This window comes from Anolis sagrei, chromosome 2 (assembly GCF_037176765.1).
Source record: "Anolis sagrei isolate rAnoSag1 chromosome 2, rAnoSag1.mat, whole genome shotgun sequence".
In the NCBI taxonomy this organism is placed as follows: Eukaryota; Metazoa; Chordata; class Lepidosauria; order Squamata; family Dactyloidae; genus Anolis; species Anolis sagrei.
This window is the reverse complement of record NC_090022.1, coordinates 158,366,022-158,389,543: the sequence shown is the minus strand read 5'-3', so window position 1 is coordinate 158,389,543 and position 23,522 is coordinate 158,366,022. Positions and strand designations below refer to the sequence as shown.

Below are 23,522 nucleotides of genomic sequence, written 5' to 3'. Positions count from 1 at the left end.
TCAAAATGATCTTAACAGATTAGAGAGATGGGCCAAAACTACCAAAATGAAGTACAAAAGTGACAAATGCAAGGTACTCCACATAGGCAGAAAAAAACGAAATGTAAAGGTATAGAATGGGGGACACCTGGCTCGAGAGCAGTACGTGTGAAAAAGATCTTGGAGTCCTCATGGACAATAAGTTAAACATGAACCAACAATGTGATGTGGCGGCAAAAAAAGCCAATGGGATTTTGACCTGCATCAACAGGAGCATAGTGTCTAGATCAGGGGTCCTCAAACTAAGGCCTGTGGGCCGGATATGGCCCTCCAAGGTCATTTACCCGGCCCTCGCTCAGGGTCAACCTAAGTCTGAAATTACTTGAAAGCACACAACAACAATAACAATCCTACCTCATCAGCCAAAAACAGGCCCACACTTCCCACTGAAATACTAATAAGTTTATATTTGTTAGAATTGTTCTTAATTTTAATTATTGTATTGTTTTAAAGTGTTTTTTGCACTACAAATAAGAAATGTGCAATGTGCATAGGAATTCATTCATTTTTTTTTTCAAATTATAAGCCGGCCCTCCAACAGTTTGAGGGACTGTGACCTGGCCCTCTGTTTAAAAAGTTTGAGGACCCCTGGTCTACATCTAGGGAAGTCATACTACCCCTCTATTCCACCTTGGTTAGACCACACCTGGAATACTGTGTCCAATTCTGGGCACCACAATTTAAGAGAGATATTGACAAGCTGGAATGTGTCCAGAGGAGAGCGACTATAATGATCAAGGGTCTGAAGAACAAGCCCTATGAGGAGCGGCTTAAAGAGCTGGGCATGTTTAGCCTGAAGAAGAGAAGGCTGAGAGTAGACATGAGAACCAAGTATAAATATGTGAGAGGAAGTCATAGGGAGGAGGGAGCAAGCTTGTTTTCTGCTGCTCTGGAGACTAGGACGTGGAACAATGGCTTCAAACCACAAGAAAGGAGATTCCATTTGAACATGAGGAAGAACTTCCTGACTGTGAGAGCCGTCCAGCAGTGGAACTCTCTGCCATGGCGTGTGGTGTAGGCTCCTTCTTTGGAAGCTTTTAAACAGAGGCTGAATGGCCATCTGTCGGGGGTGCTTTGAATGCAGTTTTCCTGCTTCTTGGCATGGGGTTGGACTGGATGGCCCATGAGGTCTCTTCCAACTCTATGATTCTATGATAAAGACATTGATTTGTTGGCATTATCAGGGATGATGGCTGGCAAAGGGGGGCCCACGTGAGCTCCTGCCCTTCCTGGAGTTTGTGACTATGTTCCCAGCCACCCGCCGTTCAACTTTCTGCCTTTCCCCACTTCAACCAGCACTACCAGCTGACACTCCCTTCTGTGTGCCAGGCATACTAGAGATCACTCTCATCTGAGCTTGGTTGCTATGGTTACATACAATCTGCTCTGTTCCGGGTCTCCGGGAGCTAGAAATGATGCAGGGAGGGTGGGTGGCCGACTTCATCGTTGCTTTTAGGTAAACATCACCTTTCCCTTATATGGACTTATCCCGTCTGCCGTTTGGAGCCCTGATTGGACAAAACCCATCCCTCCTTCTGCGCAAGGGTTTACACGTTGCTTTGCAAAACGGAGCAAGAATTGGACTCACATAGCAGGCGTGTGCCTGCTGCATTTGTCCTTTTTTTTGCACACATTGGTGCTGATTTGAAGCATTTTTGTGTCTCTTCTTTTTCTCTAAAATCACTTTGGAGAAAATGATTCCCGTGCATGCTTTTGCTGCTAAGGGTAGCGATCGTGGAGCATCGTCGTCAGATGAAATGTTATTGCACTGCCTGACCTTGTGCCTTAGTTAATGAATCTGAAAAATGAGAATGAACATGCATAATTAATTTACCAGTGTAACCTTTGAGAACCTCCCTCTCGTTTTTACATCCGCAGTCCTGTGCATAGTGAATAAATCCCGTCGAACTCAGCGAGACTTTAGTGCTAAATTTGATGGTGGTGATTTTTGCTGTTCGTTTATCTTGTTAAGTTTTACAACTACGCTTTGGGAAAAGGCGGGAGTTAAAAGCATGCAACGGAGAAAGAATGCCTTTGCTTATATTTCCAATGGAGGTAGCGGTTCTACTCTGTCGCATCAATAACAACGGAGGCTTTTGATCTATTTAAGCATGAGCTATTGCGGAGTGTGGCACACGCCCTGCATCTGGTCTAATGGGCTATATAGTTCATGAAGGGTGATGTTAGATTATGTTGGTTAAGGTGAAACAGGACCATTTATTGTTTTGGCTTGCCAAAGGGCATCCTCCAGATGGGACAAGATTTGAACTGGGGATGCGCTAATTGAAAAATCTGTTTCTAAGCGTCTATGCTCCTCGAGCTCCTGTTACTTGCTTCTGAGGAAGCATCTATAGGACTGCACTACATGCCTTGTTTGTAAAGTAGGGACATGCAGACTGTCTGCTGAGCAAGCAGCAGCTTTTCTCCCCCCAGCCCCCACCCCTCTTGTAAGACATTTCGGCATCTGTTTAGATGGATTTCGTTTCTTTTGATGCTCCCACAACCAGGCAGTCTCTTCCTGGAGGTTGCCTTTATTTGCTCCCTCTTAATTTCATCACATCCCATTAGCATGGTTTGATATGACATTGCTTGCATACAAGTGTTCCCTGTCTGCAGCCCAAACCGAAATTGCTTTTGACTTGGCCTTTTGCCATCTGTTCTGCTATGTGAAACTGACACTCTTGAGTCTTTCTTGCGTGTGCATATGTGTTGGGAAAGGGTGGCAGTATCTGCTCCGTAGCAGTGTAGTGAGTAGGGGTGGGGTTTCCATCCTTTTATATTTTGCAGCCAGTGACGTGAGCAGTGCCTGGAACAATCACGCTGCCTCAAAACAGAATAGTTGAAGATGCTGTGTGTGTGTGTGCCTGTGTGTATGTATGTGGCGGTAGGTGGTGGGGACCCAGCTTGGTGCATTTTTAGGCAAACGCAGATTGCTACAGCCGAAGCTCCACGGAGATTCCTTTCCTTCTAAAAACTACTCGGGAGAGAATTTTTGAAGTGTCATTTCTCCCCATCCCCTTTCACATTTTTGTCTACCTGCTCACACACACACAAGCTTATACATAGAATATTTATTTACTTCGTGGCAATGATTGGAGTTAATAGTGTTCAGAGTACCAGCAAAGTCCGGGTGAGAGCCACAGGTTCGGTGAAATACCCACGAGAGGATCCCGTTTGGCGGCAAACCCACCGCTCAAAGTCGATGAAAATTTCCAACTCTACAGAGTTTTCTGCTAAAGATGCCAAGGTAAATGCATGTTGGTATGTGTGTGTGAAAGGGATGAGACAGAGTGCATATGTACCCTCTGTTCCCATTTATGGAAGGAGACTACCACCAGCCTTCTGCTGATAAAACATTTTTTAAAAACTTGACATTTTCTGTCAAAGAAATGAGCTGGACAAGGAGGAGAGGGGGGACCTAGACTGCAAATAGATGCTGGGTAGATTGAATGGGTTTTCAGAGGATGCCACAGCACAGATCACAATGAGGCGGGAAATGCTGATAACTTGGCTGCTGATCTAAGTCCTTTTTGTGTTTTTAATCTTGGGAAATTTACCTGCAGCGCATAGAGTAGTGGGGAGCCCCTTCTGGCATTTCTATGCAGGCATGCTCGGCATGCCGGATTCAGCTGCATTCCCCTTTTCTTTTGGTCTGCGCCTGAGTGGGTGGGTTTATGATTCAAGTGCTGTTTTTATAATGCCTTCCTAAATATTACCATTAAATATTCATTATGACATTTTGTGGTTGTGTGTACTGGTGTGTGTGTTCATGGCACAGTTGTTTTTAAATTGTCATATGTGTACATTGTTTTTCACATAGCCACCTGGTATGAGAGCTGTTTGGAGTGCCTTTTAATTGTCATATTGTGTTCCATTCTGCTCGTTTTCCCTCTCTCTTAAAGCAACATTATAAGAGCTACTGTCAAGTCTAACCTAGATAGCTTGAAATCTTTCTAAAAGGGCTCAGTAGGTGGGCAGAACTGAGACAGATTTGGCCATTACCCTTTCCCCCTCTCTCCTCTCATTGCAGTGCCTTGCTAATGTTATTTCACTAGGATGAGAGCAGAGAGGTGTGGTAAGGACATTTCTAAATGTAAACATTCCCATCAAATGCTGAGAAACATAGGAAGGTGCAAAGTCTCTTACTATTATCCTTCTCTGTATTTGCTGCTTATGCAGACATTTTTTTCCTCCCCCCTCCTTGCATGGTGCTATCTTTTAGATGCCTCCTTCTCCATTAGACTATGGAGAGCAATATGTTGGTTGAATGGAGCACATGCTTGAAATGTGAAATTACCTCTGCTTTCATGTTCTTACTGTCCTCTTGCAATTCTTTCGGAACCCCTCTGACAGATCTCTAAGAAACATTTCAATGCAGTCTTTCCCCTTTACAAGTCAGAAGGAGTGGGTTTTCTCAAGGTGGCACCCATATTCATCTAGGCTCAGCTTCATTGAGGTTTCTCCTTCACTTTTTAAGGAATGCTGTTATAGTAAAACAATAGATTTGAACAGTGGTTGTTAGCATTCTGTAGTGAGAGCTAGTTGGCTTGCAGCAACCGAAAGATGTAATGAAACCTCAGCATTTTCTGCTGATAACTATGGCTGAATTAGTGAAAACCAACTTCAGTTTTTTAGTATATGTTTGGAGCATGTGGATAAGAAGGGGGGAGGGAATCTGTGTGGGTGTGCATGCAAGTTCATATATCCTTATCCATCCATGTCATGATAATGGTTATTTCAGGGGCATTCTTAAAGGAAGAGCCATCGTGGCAAGGCACATGTTTTGAATGCAAAAGATCCAGGCTCAGTTCCTGGCATCTGGAGGTAGGGCGGATAGGCTTCTGCCTTGAAATGCTAAAAAGTTGAATGATAACACTGCTTAGCTAGGTGACAGTATAAAGCAGAATGGGTATCATGCAGCCCTCCAGATATTATTAGACAGCAAGTCCCATCAGTCCTGATTGCACAGGCAGTGGTAAGAAGAGCTGAGAGTTGCAATCCAGCAACATCTGGAAGGCCACCTAACTCCCACAGTCTCATAAAGCAATGTCTTGTTCTACTGCCCTTTGGTACTGTATTATTCCAAACTAGCCGTCCCCTGCCACGCGTTGCTGTGGCCCACATGGGGGTTCTGTGTGGGAGGTTTGGCCCATTTCTATCGTTGGTGAGGTTCAGAATGCCCTTTGATTGTAGGTGAACTATAAATCCCAGCAACTACAACTCCCAAATGTCAAGATTCTATTTTCCCCAAACTCCACCAGTATTCATATTGAGTATCCATGTAGAGTTTGGTCCAGATCCATCATTGTTTGAGTCCACAGTGATCTCTGGATGTAGGTGAACTATAACTCCAACACCAAAGGACACTGCCCGCCAAACCCTTCCAGTATTTTCCTGTTGGTCATGGGAGAACTGTGTGCCAAGTTTGGTTCAATTTCATCATTGGTGGGATTCAGGATGCTCTTTGATTGTAGGTGAACTATAAATCCCAGCAACAACAACTCCCAAATGACAAAATCGGTTTTTTGAGTAAAGGGTTGTTAGGTGTCAGGTGTCCAAATGTGGTGTCAATTCGTCCAGTGGTTTTTGAGTTCTGTTAATCCCACAAACGAACATTACATTTTTATTTATATAGATGATGGGTCAGACTTACTAATTCTCATTCTTTTAGATCCCGTCTTCACTGAAGCTCAGTTCACACATGCGTATCTTTCGTTCACTATATTGCTTACCATAGATGAAACATTCATTTCACTTGAAGGCATCTCAGAAAGGTATTTTTGGGCTGATAGGCATCAGAGTTTGAATTTTCCTATGGAAATAGCTCTGTCATGTATTGCGACCTAGAAAAATGAGATTTGGGGCATTTTAGAGATGAAAACTTTAATTATGTTCTGTGGGATACTGTCCACCTCACCGGCTGCTGTAGCTGCTAAGAATTCAAATAGTGTGTGTGTGTGTGTGTAAGAGAGGGTAAGGGGGGGAGAGATATGATCCCTTGAATAATATTGAAGATACAACTGAAGTCAATCAATCAAATCAATGATTTATTACGGTCTATGATCACACTATAGAATGGGGCACAGGTGCCCAAGGAAAGGGAATTGCAGTTCCCAAGTAGGTCAGATTAAAAACATGCTATAAAAGGAAACAGATTAAAAAAACAAACTAAACTTACAGTTTAAAGAGCTGGTATGTCTGAAGTCATAGAATCATAGAGTTGGAAGAGACCTCGTAGGCCATCCAGTCCAACCCCCTGCCAAGAAGCAGGAAAATTGCATTCAAAGCACCCCCAACAGATGACCATCCAGCCTCTGTTTAAAAGCCTCCAAAGAAGGAGCCTTTGGAGAAAGACTTTATGTGTGTATAGATGCATGTAAAGCAATTCCCTTTGAGTGTTCGAACAGTCAAAGAAGGAATGGGTCTTTTTTTCCTTATACAAAATGCTATCTAAATCCTTATAATGTGTAATATATCAATTAAAAACAATTTGCCACCAAATAAAATCCAGAAAAACAAAGACTTGAACATTATTAAAGCACATCATCCAGTGACTTAGTGCAGAAGCAAAGAAGTGACCTTCTGCGTAGTCATTTTAAACACTGAGTAACTCACTTTCTCCCTTTTCTCTGTTCTTTCTGTTGCTGTCTATCATTCTTCCCCGTTAATAAAGTGGATAACTATCTCCAGTTCGTTTCTTTCTTGGTTTATATCCTGTTTATATAAGGGCTCAAGGTCTGGTTCTCAGTTTTATCTTCACAACAGTTTTGTAAGGTATATTGACTTGCCCCAGTGAGTTTGTTATTGTGTAGGTACTGGAATCCAAGTCTCCCAGATCAGTCGCTACACCACAGTGGCTGTCACATATGAAGATGTGTTGGGTGTCAAAATGAATGGAAAAAGAAAACATCAATAGGTCTTGAAGATCTGGATATTGGGAGTGGAAGAAGAAGCCTAAGATATGAGAGAAAATCTTGGATTTGGGAAGGAAAAACAACAACCTTTGATCCTCACAGTCTCCAAACTGCTTGGGGCTAAAGTCTGTGAAGATAGCTGGCTTTAAGAGGGCTGTGCTTCAGGTGGCAGAAAACCTTGGGCTGGCAGAGATATGGAATGGGCATTGTATGCCTGTCAGTCTGGATAGAAAGTTCAGTAATCCAGTAAAATCAAAAGAAACTGCCCGTGGAGATATCTCTTTCAACTATAAAAAGTTAAAAGAGGGATTATGAAATATGAACTCAGCTGATCCTGTTTTTATTCTAAATTTTCCCCTCACTCATCGCAGACTCAAGCTGTGTAGGTGTTTTGATTTCTATCCTTAAAAACTAGCACACAAAACATAAATGCTTCAGATTTTTAAAAGGGAATTTTTTTTAAAAAAAAATCTGTTGAAATTTTAGATTAGAATACTGTAGAGGGGGTTTCTTTTATTCAGCAGCTCCCATTTGGCCAAAAAGCTGAACCTGGAAAAGGTGGGTTTCATTTTTTACCAAGTATTGCAAGTTTTCAATGTTGCATCTGATGAAGCACATTGCCTGTCACAGAGAGATATGAGAAGCAGAGATATGAGAAGCAGATATGAGAACCATGGCACTTAAAGTGGGATCTACTGCAAAATATTACTGTGTATCTTTGGTTAACCATAGCTTAACATGTGCAAAGTTCTACTTTCTCCTAGAAAATATCTCTGCCAAGACCTAGTAGCATGTAAATGCAAAGGTCATGGAGATGATGCAGAAAAGGAGAGCCATAAACACGCTCTATGATATGCCTGTTCAACTGCTGTCATTTCTTTCAGAAGTGTGTTTTTCTTAATGAAGCCAAGCTATGACAATGGGGAGCATGTTTCAGAATATTTGAGCATGTGCAAAGTGCCACTCCCCCCCTCCCCAAAAACATATTCGAATACATAACATTTCTTCTTTGAAGGTACCAGTCCTTTAGACAGCTCAAAAAAGTTGGAAAATGACACACACACACACACACACACACACACACATATATATATTCCTTACATTTGCAACCTTTTTTAAAACCATAAGTTAATGGAGTTTGACACTACTTTAAGTACCATGATTCAATGCTCTGGAATCATTGGAGTTGTAGTTGTGCAAAGCCTTTAGTCTTTTCTACCAAAGAGTGTAGGTGCCTCCCAAAATTATTTATTTTATTTTATTTTATTTATGACATTTATATACCACCCTTCTCACCCTGAAGGGGACTCAGAGCAGCTTACTAGATTCACACACACACACACGTATGTATGTATGCTGGCTCTTCGGCTTAGAAATGGAGATGAGCACCAACCTCCAGAGTCAGACATGACTGGACTTAATATCAGGGGACAACCTTTACCTATGTATACACACACATATACAATATATTATATTATTAGCATAATACAATATCAGTATTAAATATTACTATATTGTACTATACCATTCTATTGTAATATTAGTAGTATTACATATAATATAAATATATAATTATAATATATTAGTAGTAGTAGTATTATATTATATATTATATTGCATGAGCTCCCGGTGGCGCTGTGGGTTAAACCCCTGTGCCTGCAGGACTGAAGACCGACAGGTCGCAGGTTCGAATCCGGGGAGAGGCGGGTGAGCTCCCTCTATCAGCTCCAGCTCCTCATACGGGGACATGAGAGAAGCCTCCCAAAGGATGATAAAACATCAAATCATCTGGGTGTCCCCTGGGCAACGTCCTTGCAGACGGCCAATTCTCTCACACCAGAAGCGACTTGCAGTTTCTCAAGTCGCTCCTGACATGACAAAAAAAATTACATTATAATATTATAAATATTATGTATATATTTTCTATTACATTACATTACATTATATTATTAGAATAGCACAGGAGACAAGGTGGAACTGTCCCCTGCCCCCCCCCCCCTTTCACTCTGGCCCAGAGCAGCAGTTTGTGCTGGGCGGAGGGGTCCCCAACTGATGACATATGTAGGAGACAAGAGGGAACTGTCTTCTGCCCTCCCCTCCCCCCCCCCCTTCACTCTGGCCTAGTTTTCTCTCACATTCATCCATGGCACTTAAAGTGGTGTCAAGCTGCATTAATTCTGCAGTGAAGATATACACCAATACTGCAATTTCAAAACCCGTGTTCTGTTTAGTGCAAGGCATTTCTTTCCATTTCATTGCCAAAATGGGATGTATAGGTGTTGTCATTTTCATGGGTGAAATAAAGGATGTAGAAATAATGTGCCTATTATTATATGGGAAGTTGGGAGCGGGCCTGGGAATAGGTACCAGCTGTCTTGACTTCTCTATATCCCATTTTAAAAATATCAGATTTGTCTGTGCAGGCAAATACACAAATATTTAGGTTCAGTTTCGCTAATCTGGATGTTTGTATATTACTGGAGATACCCTATTATATGGTCAAATAGATGGGCGTGTGAGAGAGAAGCAGTATCTAAATTAATGGCCTGACTTATCCTGTCTCCCCACCTCCAGAGGAGACTTTAATTCATACTGAGTTTAAGAACATATTGTGCTCTCTCACACACAAAAACAAAGAACAAAAAAAAACACCCCAAGCTTGAATTTCAGTCTCAACATCAAGCAATCAGTTATGAGCAGAGGAAAAAGCTGGCTGGCATTGTTAAAAAGTATTGGAGTTCAGGATTTGGAGCTGCGAGAAACCTTGATCCCTAGATTCGATTCTCAGTAATAGAGAAATTCATAAGGTTTGCAGTCTGAAGCCCGGCTCTGACCTGCCCTTGTTTCATAAAGCTCACCAGCTGGCATTGTTGAAGGTAATCATACTTTCCTTCCTTTGACTGCAGCCCATAACACAAATCTGCTGTTATCCACTCAGGTTTTTATAACAAGCCTGTCATAGTCACGTTGAGGAATCTTTCTCTCTGCAGCACTTCTGAATGGCAGTAGCAATAAAGTCTTTTTATTCCATAAATTGTCAAAAATCCAAGTTCTCGGTCAATGACATGCTTAAATCATCTCAAGAAACTGATGAAACGATCACCATAAAAGCTAAGGTTGTCCTGTCCACCGTAACCATCAAAGTGTTCATCTGAATATCTCAATTTGTTTGTGAATATATCTTTTTGCTCGCTCATTCCTTCCTAACTGGAATTGTATTACCTAACTACTCTTGTTCAGACCTGCAGTCATCTGCAGTTCCACAAAAGACGTTTAGGAAATGACATTGGTTTGAGAATTCAGTTTTCTAAAAATGGGAGGGATAGGGGGACAGCCAGCTTTTGACTTTCAAAAAAAGAGGTCAAGTTTATCATTCTGGTTGCCTTGTTAAAAGATGCTTTGAGAGTACTGGACTGTGAGAAGTCGTAAAGTATGGTGAAATCAAAGAGCTTGTTGAATTCGGATTATTGAGATCATGGGTAAAGATTTCAGTTCCTCAGTAAACTTCTTGTTTCACCCTTTCTTCTCATTTTAAAGAGCAGGGTCTGCATGATGATTTATAATTAAGAGAATGTTTGTAAATTAGCAAAATAATTGAACGGATTCTTGGCATGAAAGGCAGGAAGGGAAGAGCAATGGCGACAATTTTTATGCTTATATTTTGTTTTGTTCATCTTATGGTTATGTTGTTTTTACTTTGTATGTTTAGTGATGTTACCTGGAAACCACTCTGAGTCCCCTCGGAGATATAAATAAAGTTGAGTGTTGCAGAAGTCTTAGGAAGTGAGTGGAGGTACTTGAAGTCCCATCATCCATAGTCTGTTCTCTCCCAAACCTTACCAGAATATTGAGTTGGCCATGGGGGCTCTCTGTGCAAAGTTTGGTCTTTATTGGTATTTGGGTGAGTGTCGCTGTGGTTTCAGGAAGTGAGTGAAGGTACTGCAAGTCCCATCATCCATCGTCTATCCTCCTTCAAACAGCACCGGGATGTAGGGTGGGTCAAGGGGGCTCTGTGTGCCAAGTTTGGTCTTGATTGGTCATTAGATGAGTGTTGCATCAGTCTTGGGAAGGGAGTGGAGGTACTTGAAGTCCCATCATCCATGGTCCTCTTCGAAAGGGGAGATGGAGCGGTATATAAATAAAGTTATTATTATTATTATTATTATTATTATTATTATTATTGTAAGACAGGTTAATCCAGAATTGGGATGCAGCTCCAATAAAGGGTACCACACCAACAGCAGACTGTGAAAAATCGTGAAAATACAAACTAGATATACACCAAAAGTGTAAAAATATTCATGTTCTGATGGAATGGAATTGAATAAGAGCAACACAAACATGTAATCTTCAGAGTTCTTCCTAAATCTTCAAAATGACAGTGGGTAAAATTCTAATCAAAATGAACCTGTGCATGCCTAACATTCTTCCATGAAAAGTAGTAAAATTAGCATGTATTTGTAGTTGTGTCATGAGTCCAAAAATGAAAGCAACACATATTTTGAACCATGGTTGTGCTTCAGGTGTGCTCCAGCACATTGCTTGTACACATGCACCATTTGGATAGTCTTGGATAGTCTATTACCTAGCACACAGACTTCCCCATGGTTTCCATCTGTTCCTTCCAGCCTCAAAAGCACCATATTAAACTTAACCAGTAAATCTTTCTTTGGGGGGGGGGGGGGATCATTTTACTAGATTTGTTTCATTTAAGGTCTAAGCACAGAGAAAGGCCCCTACTAATAAAGAATGTAGTTCAAGCATTGTTTATTAGTAGTTGTAATAAACAATGCTTTTGTAATGTTGCTGATCATCTACATTGCCATTGGGATGGTGGAGCAAAGAGGAGGAAAAGAAGGGAGTGATAAACTAACAAAGGGGGTGGTATGATGGAAGAGGTGGTAGAGATGATGCCATAACTGAACCTACCCTTCCTACATGTGGAACATGCCACCAGTGTCTCAGGCAGTGACACACACAACACCTATACATTTAGGGAGTACCTGAAAGTGTTATATGTGCCTACCAGTGCATGCATCTGTTGAAAAAAACATTCTTCAAGCCTCCACTAGTAATTTGTTTGCACATATGATTGTGTTTGCTTACAGTCATGTATATTTATGTTTTGGCATGCAGCTTTCCCTTTACTCTATGTTTCTTGAAGTTGTGAAAGGGGCTGCAGACCACACAATCAGATCTGAGACTGCTCAGAGCGGAGACTCCATTTTAGAGGATAGACGTCATTAGATTCTCAGACTGGACTAACTCCATTAGACTTTCAGAATGTAAAGATGTTGCTGTTGAGTGTAAGAAAGATGTCCTGTGTTATTTGCACAGAGAAACCACTACAAATCCTATCTGTAACTGGATTGACAAGTTATGTACCTGTATGCTGAATACATGAAGGTTGTGAGTAACCAGATATGTTACTTTTAATGAACTCTACTTTATTTTTGTCTCTTGAGAGCATAATATAGAAACAAAATATTTTATGGGAAAGTAGATGTTTTTGGGCAACTGAAGAAAACAGTTCTGAAAAACTGCTATATTTTGTGCATAGGCATAGTCTTTGTTCCTAATAGATCAGAGACAACTTGGTTATCAGTCTAACAACTGAAAGCCAAATTGCTTTGCACAAGTACATGTGGTTATATACCACTGAAGAGAAATTTTAATTCAAATTTTATTCAATTTTATTCTTCTCTGGAAGATCATGCGTTTACAAAAGGTTATGATTTTCAAATGGTTATGAATGCCATTTTTCTCCAAAAGGTTATGGAGATTCTGATTTTCCAAAAGTATCTACAGATCTTTTAAATATGGGGGTAATGGGGCATGTGGTTGTGAGATACAATTTTATTTCATGCATTCATTCATTTGGTTTATATCTTGCCTCATGCAGAAGACCCAAGGCAACAGGGGTAGTACACATAACTCCATGCTACCACCACCTAACACATTCCACAAGTGAGGAGGAGTAGGAATAAATCTCTGAAATAACACATGAATTCTGAGCAGCATAGACCAGATTTTTGTCTGTCTCGCTCAGTATTGCCTACTTATTGATAACAATTCTTTAAAACGGGTCAGCAACAGTGGTTGGTCCACGACCCAAAGTTCTGTTCCTAGGACCCTTATGGAGCCATTTTCTCTGCCAAAAAAAATCACCCAAAATCTTCAAAAGAATAGAGGAAAAATCACTTATGGTTTTGGAAAGAAAATCAGTGCTTCATCCAGTGTAGAAGGTGGGGTAAAATTTATATATGGAGGGTTAGAAAGAAGATCAGTTGAGAGTCTAGAGGAGCCCAGGGTTGCAAAAGCAGCCTTAAATGCATGTGGCCGCAGAGAAACACTTTGCTCCTGAATCTTAGTGACCTTCAACAGCTCAAGATGGTCTTTTTCAACATCGTCATAGGTCCCTTTGGCCTGTGAGGATCTGGGGAAAATGGGCTCCCTATCTCAAGGTCTGTTGGAAATAAGAAGGCAATAAAGTTGTATTTAAATAAATAAATGGTAGTGCCACATGTTCCTAAGGTCCACTCCGCAGTTGTTCAGAGTAGGTAATTTATCACTGTCACACCCACTGTGTGAAATACCCTTCCTCTGAAGATACTCCTGCTATTTTTAGGTTGAAATGCCCATTGAAAACCTATATCTGCTTATGCAAGCCTCCCAGCCTGTCATTTAGACATTTCATAGGCCATTCAAATGTTGCATACTAATTTGTGCATGTGCATATTGTGCGTGTTGCGTGTCATCCCTTACAAAGATACCTTTTTTATTTTTATCTCATCCAGAGTTTTATCATTTTATGTCGTACATTTGGCCCGCCCATTGAGTTTGATTTTTCATGTTTTTACTTTGCATTGTTTTATTGTACTTCTATGTTTTTGACTTATTTAATTGTGATGTTATTTTTGTCATTGGTATTTATTTTGCTGTAATGTACTGCCGGGCTTGACCTCATGTAAGCCACCCCGAGCCCCTTTGGGGAGATGGTGGCGGGTATGAATAATGATGATGATGATGATTATTATTATTATTATTATTTGAAACACAAGAAGATGAGTCCACAGCAGTCACTCTGCTGGCTGTTGAATTGGATCACAAGTCGGACTCTTCCCAAGTGTCTTGGATTGTGTGATGTATCGGCGAATAATGCATGCAGATCCCTTCTGCAACTGGCAGATGGTAATTTTGTCAGCGCTGATTGTGTTTAAGTGAAGGCCAAGGTCTTTAGGCACTGCACCCAGTGTGCCGATCACCACTGGGACCACCTTTTCTGGTTTGTGCCAGAGTCTTTGCAGTTCGATTTTTAAATCCTCATATCGTGTCAGCATTTATTATTATTATTATTATTATTATTATTATTATTATTTCTTTTGTGTAGTGCTTTGCAATGTTCAGGTCTAAGCCATTAGAAATGCAATAAGTAAGCAAGTAAATGGATCAATCTACTTCCCTATCTCCTTTTAACTAGAGATATTGTGGTCTCCATCTAAGATATTTTGTGCTCTACCTCTGACTTATAGTCTCTCCTCACTCTTCCTTTTCTCGTGAGTCATTGATTGCTGTGAAATAGTTAAATTTCCTTAATATTTTAACATTAGAAATGTTTTAAAGGGCAAGGCAAGGACAGTTCCCTCCGGAAAGTGTTACGAGTGATTGTAGACTCAACACGTACTTGCAAGAATTTGGTTGTCTTCTTTTTAGCAGAGCTAGCCTTTCCTCTTTAAAGACCCCTGGGCTGACTATCAGGCTTAAAAGCTTCCTGCAAAGCCAGGCACGAACCACCTAATAGCATTAGACTGGTGGGATTTTTTGTTTACTGAAATAGTTTATTTCTCAGTAAACAAGCAGCCGTGATCATAATTTTCCACTGTCTCTTTGATTTTCCATTTCCTTGTTGTTTGTTGGGTGCTATATTAAGTGCTTATCTGGTTAGCCTTGTCCACTGTTTACAAAAGTTGCTATTCAGTGCTTTGACTTTGAAGGAGCATTTAAAAAGGCAGGAATAGAAGAGCACAGATTTAAAGTCGAAATCTACCATATCCTGTGATTTTGTGATTTTAAAAGGGCTTCACGTTGTGTAATCTTTGTGATAAGGTGAGAACTTTGCAGTCCTTTATCCCGTCTTTGTCCTAAATAGCATCTGCATTGGGAATGGGTTTAAATCCCACTGATTTAAGTTAGGAATGAGGGTACTGAACCAGTTCAGTCTTTGCGTCAACAAGCATTGCAATACTGCATCTACTTTTTCCTCTGTGTTTGAAATAGCTTCAAAATCTCCAAATCTATTAAAAATATACACACTTGACAGGAAGCTGGCCCCCACTAAGGAGCCAGGAAAACAAATTGTTTCTGGCAAAAGGGTTAAAGATGATGGGAATTGGTATTTGAAAGGGTGTAGCAAGACTTCTTGGCTGGCAGCGAGGTGGTGGCAAGCTCCTGTTTCAGGCTGCCAAATATTTTGGGATGATGTTACACGGTGCACTTGGAAGAATGAGGAGAAGGAAGCGCAGACAATGTTTGTGCATTTTCCCCACCTGTGGGTAACTTCACATTGTCCTCAAAATGTAACATGAGAATGCAGTTGAATAATACCATTCAGCCAAGGGTGATAAACATATTGCACTCGATATGTTTTGATCTATGTGTTGTTGAAGCCTTTCGTGGCCAGAATCTCTAGTTTGCTGTGAGTTTTCTGGGCTGTATGGGCATGTTCCAGAAGCATTCCCTCCTGAAGTTTCGTCCACATCTATGGCAGGCATCCTCAGAGGTTGTGAGGTCTGTTGCAAACCCAGGCAAGTGAGGTTTATATATCTGTGGAATGTCCAGATTGGGAGAAAGAACTCTTGTCTCTTTGAGGCAAGTGTGAATGTTGCAATTGGCCACCTTCATTAGCATTTAATGGTCTTGCAGCTTCAAAGCCTGGCTAATTGCTGCCTGTCACAACCTCTGAGGATGCCTGCCATAGAAGTGGGTATTTTATTTATCGTGTCAGGAGCAAACCAAATAGTTGTATTGCATTTTTAACAAACAAACGTTCAAACAAAACACAAAGTTTGCAGACTTGGTATTCTATTAAGTGTCTTTTGACCAGTATCTGGCCACTTGGAGTGCCTCTGATGTCACTATAAGAAGGTCCTCCACTGTGCATGTAGCAGGGCTCAGGTTGCATTGCAGCAGGTGATCTGTAGTATGCTCTTCTCCACACTCGTATGTCGTGGCTTCCACTTTGCAGCCCCATTTCTTAAGGTTGGCTCTGCATCTCGTGGTGCCAGAGCACAGTCTGTTCAGCGCCTTCCAAGTCGCCCAGTTTTCTGTGTGCCCAGGGAGAAGTCTCTCATTTGGTATCAGCCATTGATTGAGGTTCTGGGTGAACCATTGATAGATGTGGGTGAAACGTCAGGAGAGAATGATTCTGGAACATGGCCATACATCCCAGAAAACTCACAGCATCCCGTTGTTTTGTTCTACTTTTCCTTTCATCCAGCATGACTAATGATAGTGGGATTATGGAAGCTGTAACCAAAACATAGGAAGACCAAAGGTTCAGAGTACTATTAGAGTTAAGTACTGTTTACACAAAGTTCTAAATCTGCCTTTCCCACTCTGTAAATTATTTTGTCTTGAAAGGCCAGGGCTGACAGGAGTAGAAACGTGGCCTTTCCCCCCCCCCCCCCTCATTTTGTGTTTTTGGTGTATTTTTGTAGTTATTTTTTTTTAGGGGCTATTTGGGATTTTAGCATACTTTTTTGCTTCTTCTTTTTTCTTTTTTTCCCATTTCCTCACTTTCCTATACTTTATTGTTCTCACTCTTTCGTTGTAATCTATATAAAATTAATAACATTCTAATTAACAAAAAAGGAGAAACTGCAAGTTGCTTCTAGTGTGAGAGAATTGACCTTCTGCAAGAATGTTGCACAGGGGATGCCCAGATGTTTACCATCCTGTGGGAGGCTTCTCTCATATCCCTGCATGGGAAACTGGAGCTCACCCTGCTCCCTGGATTCGAACCACTGACCTTTTAGTCAGCAGTCATGCCAGCACATTGCTTTAACCCATTGCATCACCGGGGGCTCAGCTTGGCTCTAAAACAGGTTATCTGTTACTTATCCAAATATATGTCAAATTATGGCAGATACTCCAAGAGTGCCTTTGGAATGTGCAAAGTGTCCCTCCTAACCATTCTTTTGTGGCTTTCTTTTTCGTTGGAAAAATTCATTTGTTTTCCCTGAGATATATTTTAACCCATTATGTAATATTTTGCTTGCATCACTCCAGGCCAGGGACATTAAAACAAAACACCAAAAGGGGGAAAAAACCCACATCAACATCACCCGCCTCACACCCCCATCAAACAACACTTCTCTAGGTCATGAAAAATCCACCTACTCACCTGTCAGCAAGAACCATTCTCTGCCATTTAAGATTCCAATTAAAAATAATTAATTTTCTTATCCACTTACAGCTATGCCTCCCCCCCCCAAGGTTCACCACCCACAATCAGTCTCTCTCTTTCTTTCATCTCTTTCAAAACAATCCTTTAAAACCGAAATGAAATGATTTTCCAGAACCCATTCCATTAAGGGCTCGAAAACATAGTAATCCATAGTATGTTTGGAAATACTGGCTTATCTTTCACCATAACACCTTTTGTAGTAAACAAACAATTGCATGTTGATGTTTCATATGGTTAGTTATCTGAGATCAGGTTGGAAATTTTCTCCCTGGGATTATCATGAGTGGAGAGGGGAGATTAGAGATTAGAGAATAGAGTTGATCTAATTATTTAGTGGTAGGCACAGACATGATGACTGTTCTGCATATGTGGAGGTTGCGTAAAAAAGTGATCACATGGTGCCCCATAGATTACGTTGAAAGCAGAGATAATAGGCACAATCTAGAATGACACTCAAGAATGATGCAGCACTGAAGAGGCAAGAACATGACTCAGATGAAAGGAAGATGATTTCTTTGATATGTTATGCGGAGTGGTATGTCTGCCGTATTATTGGTTGTTGCCCACTTGAAAGCATTCAGTTTGAAACCAGAAATGACAGTTAGATTGCATTGGACTGGACCTTGTTGATTTTAATTTCATCCCTTGTGTAGATAGAAAGGAGAAGCCATTTACTCTCAGTTTTGAGATCTGAATTATTTTATAACGGGATTTAATTCTGAGTCTCCAGATAACAGTACGTTTTCTCAAGTTATTCATTTGCCCAGTGTGTTAACCCAAGTGTAGTTTATTCCCATGATTTAAATGCATTTGCAATAGGAATACAATTATAATGGAATTATTTGGAATATAATGTTAACTACGGTCTTGGTTGATAAATCAATGAACATGCTTCCACATTGCAGCTGCTGTGGTCCTAGTGCTGCAATTCAGAAACTTTTTCTGCCCTCCAAATGAAATAAGCAAAGGACCCATCCTCAGAGAAAGGAGCTGCTCTCTGTATTTGTCTTCCTTGCTGGTTCTTAATGGAAGTGGGTCATTCTGCTCTCTTTTTGCATTGGTTGCGCCCGTACCTTGGGAAGTCTGATTTGGCCACGGTGGTCCATGCTCTGGTTACATCCTGAATAGATAACTGCAACACACTCTACATGGGGTTGCCTTTGAAGACTGTTCGGAGACTTCAACTAGTCCAACGGGCAACAGCCAGATTATTCACTGGAGTGCCATACAGGGAGCATACCACCCCCCTGCTGCGCCAGCTCCACTGGCTGCCGGTCCACCTCCGAGCACAATTCAAAGTGCTGGTCTTGGCCTATAAAACCCTATACGGCTCCGGCCCAGCTTACTTATCCGAACGTATCTCTCTCTACGTTCCGCCTCGTAATTTAAGATCTACTGGGAAGGCCCTGCTCTCGGTCCCACCAGCGTCTCAAACGCGTCTGGTGGGGACAATGGACAGGGCCTTCTCGGTGGTGACCCCCCGCTTATGGAATTTGCTCCCCAGCGAGATTAGATTGGCGCCCTCCCTCCTTACTTTTAGGGGGGAAAAACTAAAGATGTGGTTTTGGAGCCAGGCCTTTGGCTAATGGGCACAACAGCACTTTAGGCACTGAACTTGGACAATAGGATTGTTTGAAAATTGAAAATGGCTTTATGACCTGTGATTATGTGATCTGTTCTATGTGGTTATGTAATTTTAATTAATATCACTGCTTAATTGTCATGTAATGGATTTTATATTGCTGTTTTATATTGTTGTTTTGATACTGTTACTGTTGGCATTGAATAGTTGCCTGTGTTAGCCGCCCTGAGTCCCCCCTTGGGGGTGAGAAGAGCGGGGTAGAAATGGTCTAAATAAATAAATAAATAAATAATTGGTGTGATCAGATCATCCAGCACAAAGATGAAAGGGAATTCTGTGTCCCTCAAAAGAGATTGTGCCATGCATCTCGGTCTGAGTCAGTAAACTAGGCTTGGTTTTTTTTTGTAGTCCAGAACCGTGATCACAGCAGTGACTTGCACACAAATACTTGGGAGGAGTGGGTACTTTCTGGAGGCAGCCACATTTCCAGTTCCGAAAGTAAACATTTTGGAGTTTGATAATAAAATGTGCTTTCCATTCATTCAGGAAAAAAAATCAGGTAGCAGAAGAACGAGGTTTTAGTGTTTTACGTTGCCGTAACATGAAAAAGCCTTGATATCAAAATTGGTTTTCAACTGTAAGCTGTTTTTCATGCCGCTTTTCCTGTCTGCTGTGTCATTCCTTACAGCCTGAAAGGACCAAATGGCCCATTTTTTAATTTTCTGAGTTTACTTGCTCTTTCTGTTTCCATTTCGGATTAATGAAAATTGCTTGGCTAAATTGTTGAAAAGTATTCCTATCATTAGTGTTTTAATTAACAGCCATAACATAAAATCACTTAATTCGCATCAATGTATGATAATAGGGAATAGATTCAAGCAAGCAAATAAGCAAATTGTGTTTTTTTAATTACTGATAATCCAAACACAGTTAAATATGCTTAAATCTCACTGATTTGAATTAATGAGATTTAGGAGGACTTGGCAGTGCACTCTCGCCAGTTTTTAATTTCTTGGTTCACAACACTTGGCAGTTCATAATGTTTACTTCCAGTTGGAGGCAAACATAACCCCAAAGTTCCTCCCTAACTAAAATTGCAGTCCAAGCCATAGAAAATACTCCCTCCTACCCAATTATCTGGCAGCTGCAATTTTGATGGAGAAGGCAAAGAGGGAGGTCTTCCTAACTCCCTCTGCTTATGCTCCTCACTCATGTCTTGGACAGTGCTATCACAATCTTTCAAGCACCAGCAAATTTGCAAGATGGAGTTTCTCCACAGATCTAATATCCTTTAGAGCAGTGGTTCCCAAACATTGGTCCTTCAGAAATTTTGGACATCAGCTCCCACAATACATAACAGCTGATAAGATGGATTGCTGTGAGTTTTCCGGGCTGTATGACCAGGTTCCAGACATGTTCCTGACATTTTACCCACATCTATGGGAGGCATCCTCAGAGGTTGTGATCTGGCAAGATGGTTGGGATTTCTTGGAGTTGAAGTCCCAAAAGTCCCAAAGGTTGGGAACCACTGGTTTAGAAAGAGGTTGTATATTGTAGAAGTGACTTGTTTTTGGCCTTCTGGCAGAGGTGGCCCTAGGTAATTTTCAATGGTAAGCAAGCAGTATTTTGGTGCCCCCCCCCCCAACCCCAACCAATCACTGATATATATTTTCTGTTCATTGTGGGAGTTCTGTGTGCCATATTTGGTTCAATTCCATCATTGATGGAGTTCAGAATGCTCTTTGATTGTAGGTGAACTATACATCCCAGTAACTACAACTCGCATATGTCAAGGTCTATTTTCCCCCAAGAGTGCTTCAAGAGCGCCCCTGGGCAAAATCAACTATACCGCAAATTCTTACTTTGCATAATGGCTTGAGCCACCCCTGCCTTCTGGGAATAGAATGATGTCATATGATCTGATAAGTGGGAAGGCTACGAGTAGGACTGAGTGAAGATTGGACCCCATTGACACTTTGCACTTAATACATCAAGGTTAGATTTTTGCTTGAAGAAGAAGTTGGTTTTGCATTGAGTTAGGCTGCAAACTGAGTCATCCACTTTCCAGATAAAATAGATAACTTTTGAGGTCATACAACAGGAATTAATGAGAGGGTGTAAAATAGTCAAAAGGTCCTATATAACGCTTAACCAAGCTCATGTTTTTCATCTTAATAAGTACAGCACCATTAAGAATGAAGTAAAAACCAGAGTGCAAAACAGTTTTAATTAGGTGTATAAAGTGATTCTCAACCTGGGGCCATATGGCCCACCTGTCCTACCAGTAGAAAGGTAGCTATTTAAACGTTTTGTTTATCAATATGTTATTTTCTCCTCTGGCTCCTTTAGAATATCTTGGGTAGGACAAGGGTGAAACCAAGGTTGGAAGGAGACCATGGTCAGAAAAAGGATGAGAAACTCACTGCTAATTGTTAAAATTACTTTTTCATAGAAAAAACTAAGAGAGTGTTTGTTTGTTTGTAATGTAATGAGCCAGCTCTTGCTGGTCTTTCCAATACTCTCCATTGGTAACTCCTGTCTGAACAAGATAAACCATTGTTTTATTTTGTGTGTGGAATCTTAACCAGATATGAAGAAACAAAGCGTTAATAGTGCTCAGTATGATTCAGCATTACATCTGAATTTGAGCTAATAATTACTTAACATTGCTTCGATCGTGTCTATCTTGTTAAACAAATTGCTGGAATGAATAATCTTAAGTAAAATAGCATAAGGTCAGTGATCTTTAAATGCAGCTGCTTTCCTGAAAGCTTAATCTTTTTATGCATTGTGAAGTTTTGGTTTTTTTAAAAAATATATATTATAGTATAGTACTTCCGGAGAGCCACCATAGTGTGGCGATTTGAGCTTTGGACTGCAGCTCTGAAGATCAAGGTTCAATTCCCTGCTTGGCATGGAAACCCAAAGGGTGACCTTGATGGAGTAATACACTCACATTCATAAAGTCATAGCGTTGGAAGAGACCTCGTGGACCATCCAGTCCAACCTCCTGCCAAGAAGCAGGAAAATCTCATAAAGCCCCATGACAATCCCATAAAGCCCCGTGGCATGTTTGCCCTAATGTCAATATAAGTCAGAAAGGATTTGAAGACCTACAACAACAATAGTATCTTTTTGCCTATCATGGAAACCCTTTGAAAATCATAGGGTCACCATACCTTGACAGCTGACTTGAAAGCACCTACCTGCATATGCAGGTATAAAGTTTCTGGACTTTTTGAAGTCATAGATAAAGGATATAGATATGTCAAAAACAGAAGGTATCACATTTTCAGGTAGCACAACACTAACTCCCTGCTGTGAAATGACTTTTGCAAAACTGAAATGCTCTTAAGAATAAGTTTGCTTACTTTTCATGGATTGTCCCAACAACATTTTACCAGAGGCTGGATCACTTCTCTGTTTACCTCTCCTTTTCTCTTTGGCCTTCCCCTCTGTAAACACATTTTGGATGGTCTGGAGTTGAACACAGAACTGATTTATTTATTTACAGTACTTACATTCCACCGTTCCCACCCTGAAAGGAACTCAGGGCGGATCACAGAGCATATATATGACAAACATTCAATACCGATTATACAATGACAAGACAGACAACAGATAGAGGTACATATAGGCTTTTTCTCATCATTTGGCATCTTTGGAGGCTGTGCTTGGTTCCAGCCACAGTGGGGTGCTGTCACTCCATCTCCTTGCCAAAGAGGTTTCTTTGTTCATAAACTTTCCTCCAACACCATGCCTAAAATACCTTCCCGCTTAATGTGGCTCCTATTCATCTATTCACATTGCTTTTTTTTATCCGCACGGGGGGGTGGGGAGCTGGACTGAACATCAGGTGCTCACCCTGACCCGGCTTCAAACTGTCAACCTTTCAATTGGCAAGATTTACTACAGCTGGTGATTAACTGGCTTTGCTAAAGCCGATGTGTCACTAGCTAAGATGGATTTCACATCATTGACTTTTATCAACAATTCTGTGTCCATGATTGTTGTCATCCCATTTCCTTCCTCCCACAAATAAATAAACCCACTTTTATATTTCAAGATTTAGCAGTGCCATTTTAGAAGGAAGTTGTGTCAGAAGGACTGACTGACTAGCTACCACTTGTGCTTATAGGATTTTCTCAAGGTTTTGATTTGTTCTGAACATTTGGGTTTGGGGCACAAATATATAAAGTACCTTTCATCCAACTCACCTCAGAACATGGCAAAGGGGAGAGGATTTGTTGGGAAGAGGTCCACCAGTAACCCACCATTCAGCTCTTCACTGTGTAACATGCATGCATAGCTGTCATGCTTAGTCACTGAGATTTGCCTAAATTGGTCTAAGTATAGAAAATGCTTCACTTCTATTATTTATGTATTTATGTATTTATTTATATCCCATCCTTCTCACATCTGGAGGGGGGCTCAGGGAGGCTTACAAAAGGCAACCATTAGATGCCAGCAATATACAAGTAAAATATCACAATTAAAACACTTATGTGCATTCAATTTAAGA

General features: G+C 40.9%; 1 protein-coding gene across 7 annotated transcripts in view; it reads left to right on the top strand.

The window, feature by feature from the left end:
* PSD3 (pleckstrin and Sec7 domain containing 3) overlaps nt 1–23,522 on the top strand; it is a 249,639-nt gene that overhangs the window by 176,390 nt on the left and 49,727 nt on the right. Inside the window, exon 1 of one of the 7 annotated variants that reach the window (XM_060763664.2) lies at nt 2,852–3,286. The exons of the other annotated variants lie outside the window; for them this stretch is intronic. Coding sequence (XP_060619647.1) covers nt 3,128–3,286 — 159 coding nt within the window. The 5' untranslated portion in view covers nt 2,852–3,127. Of the gene's footprint in view, nt 1–2,851; nt 3,287–23,522 lie in introns of those variants that run through there. 7 annotated transcript variants of the gene reach the window in all.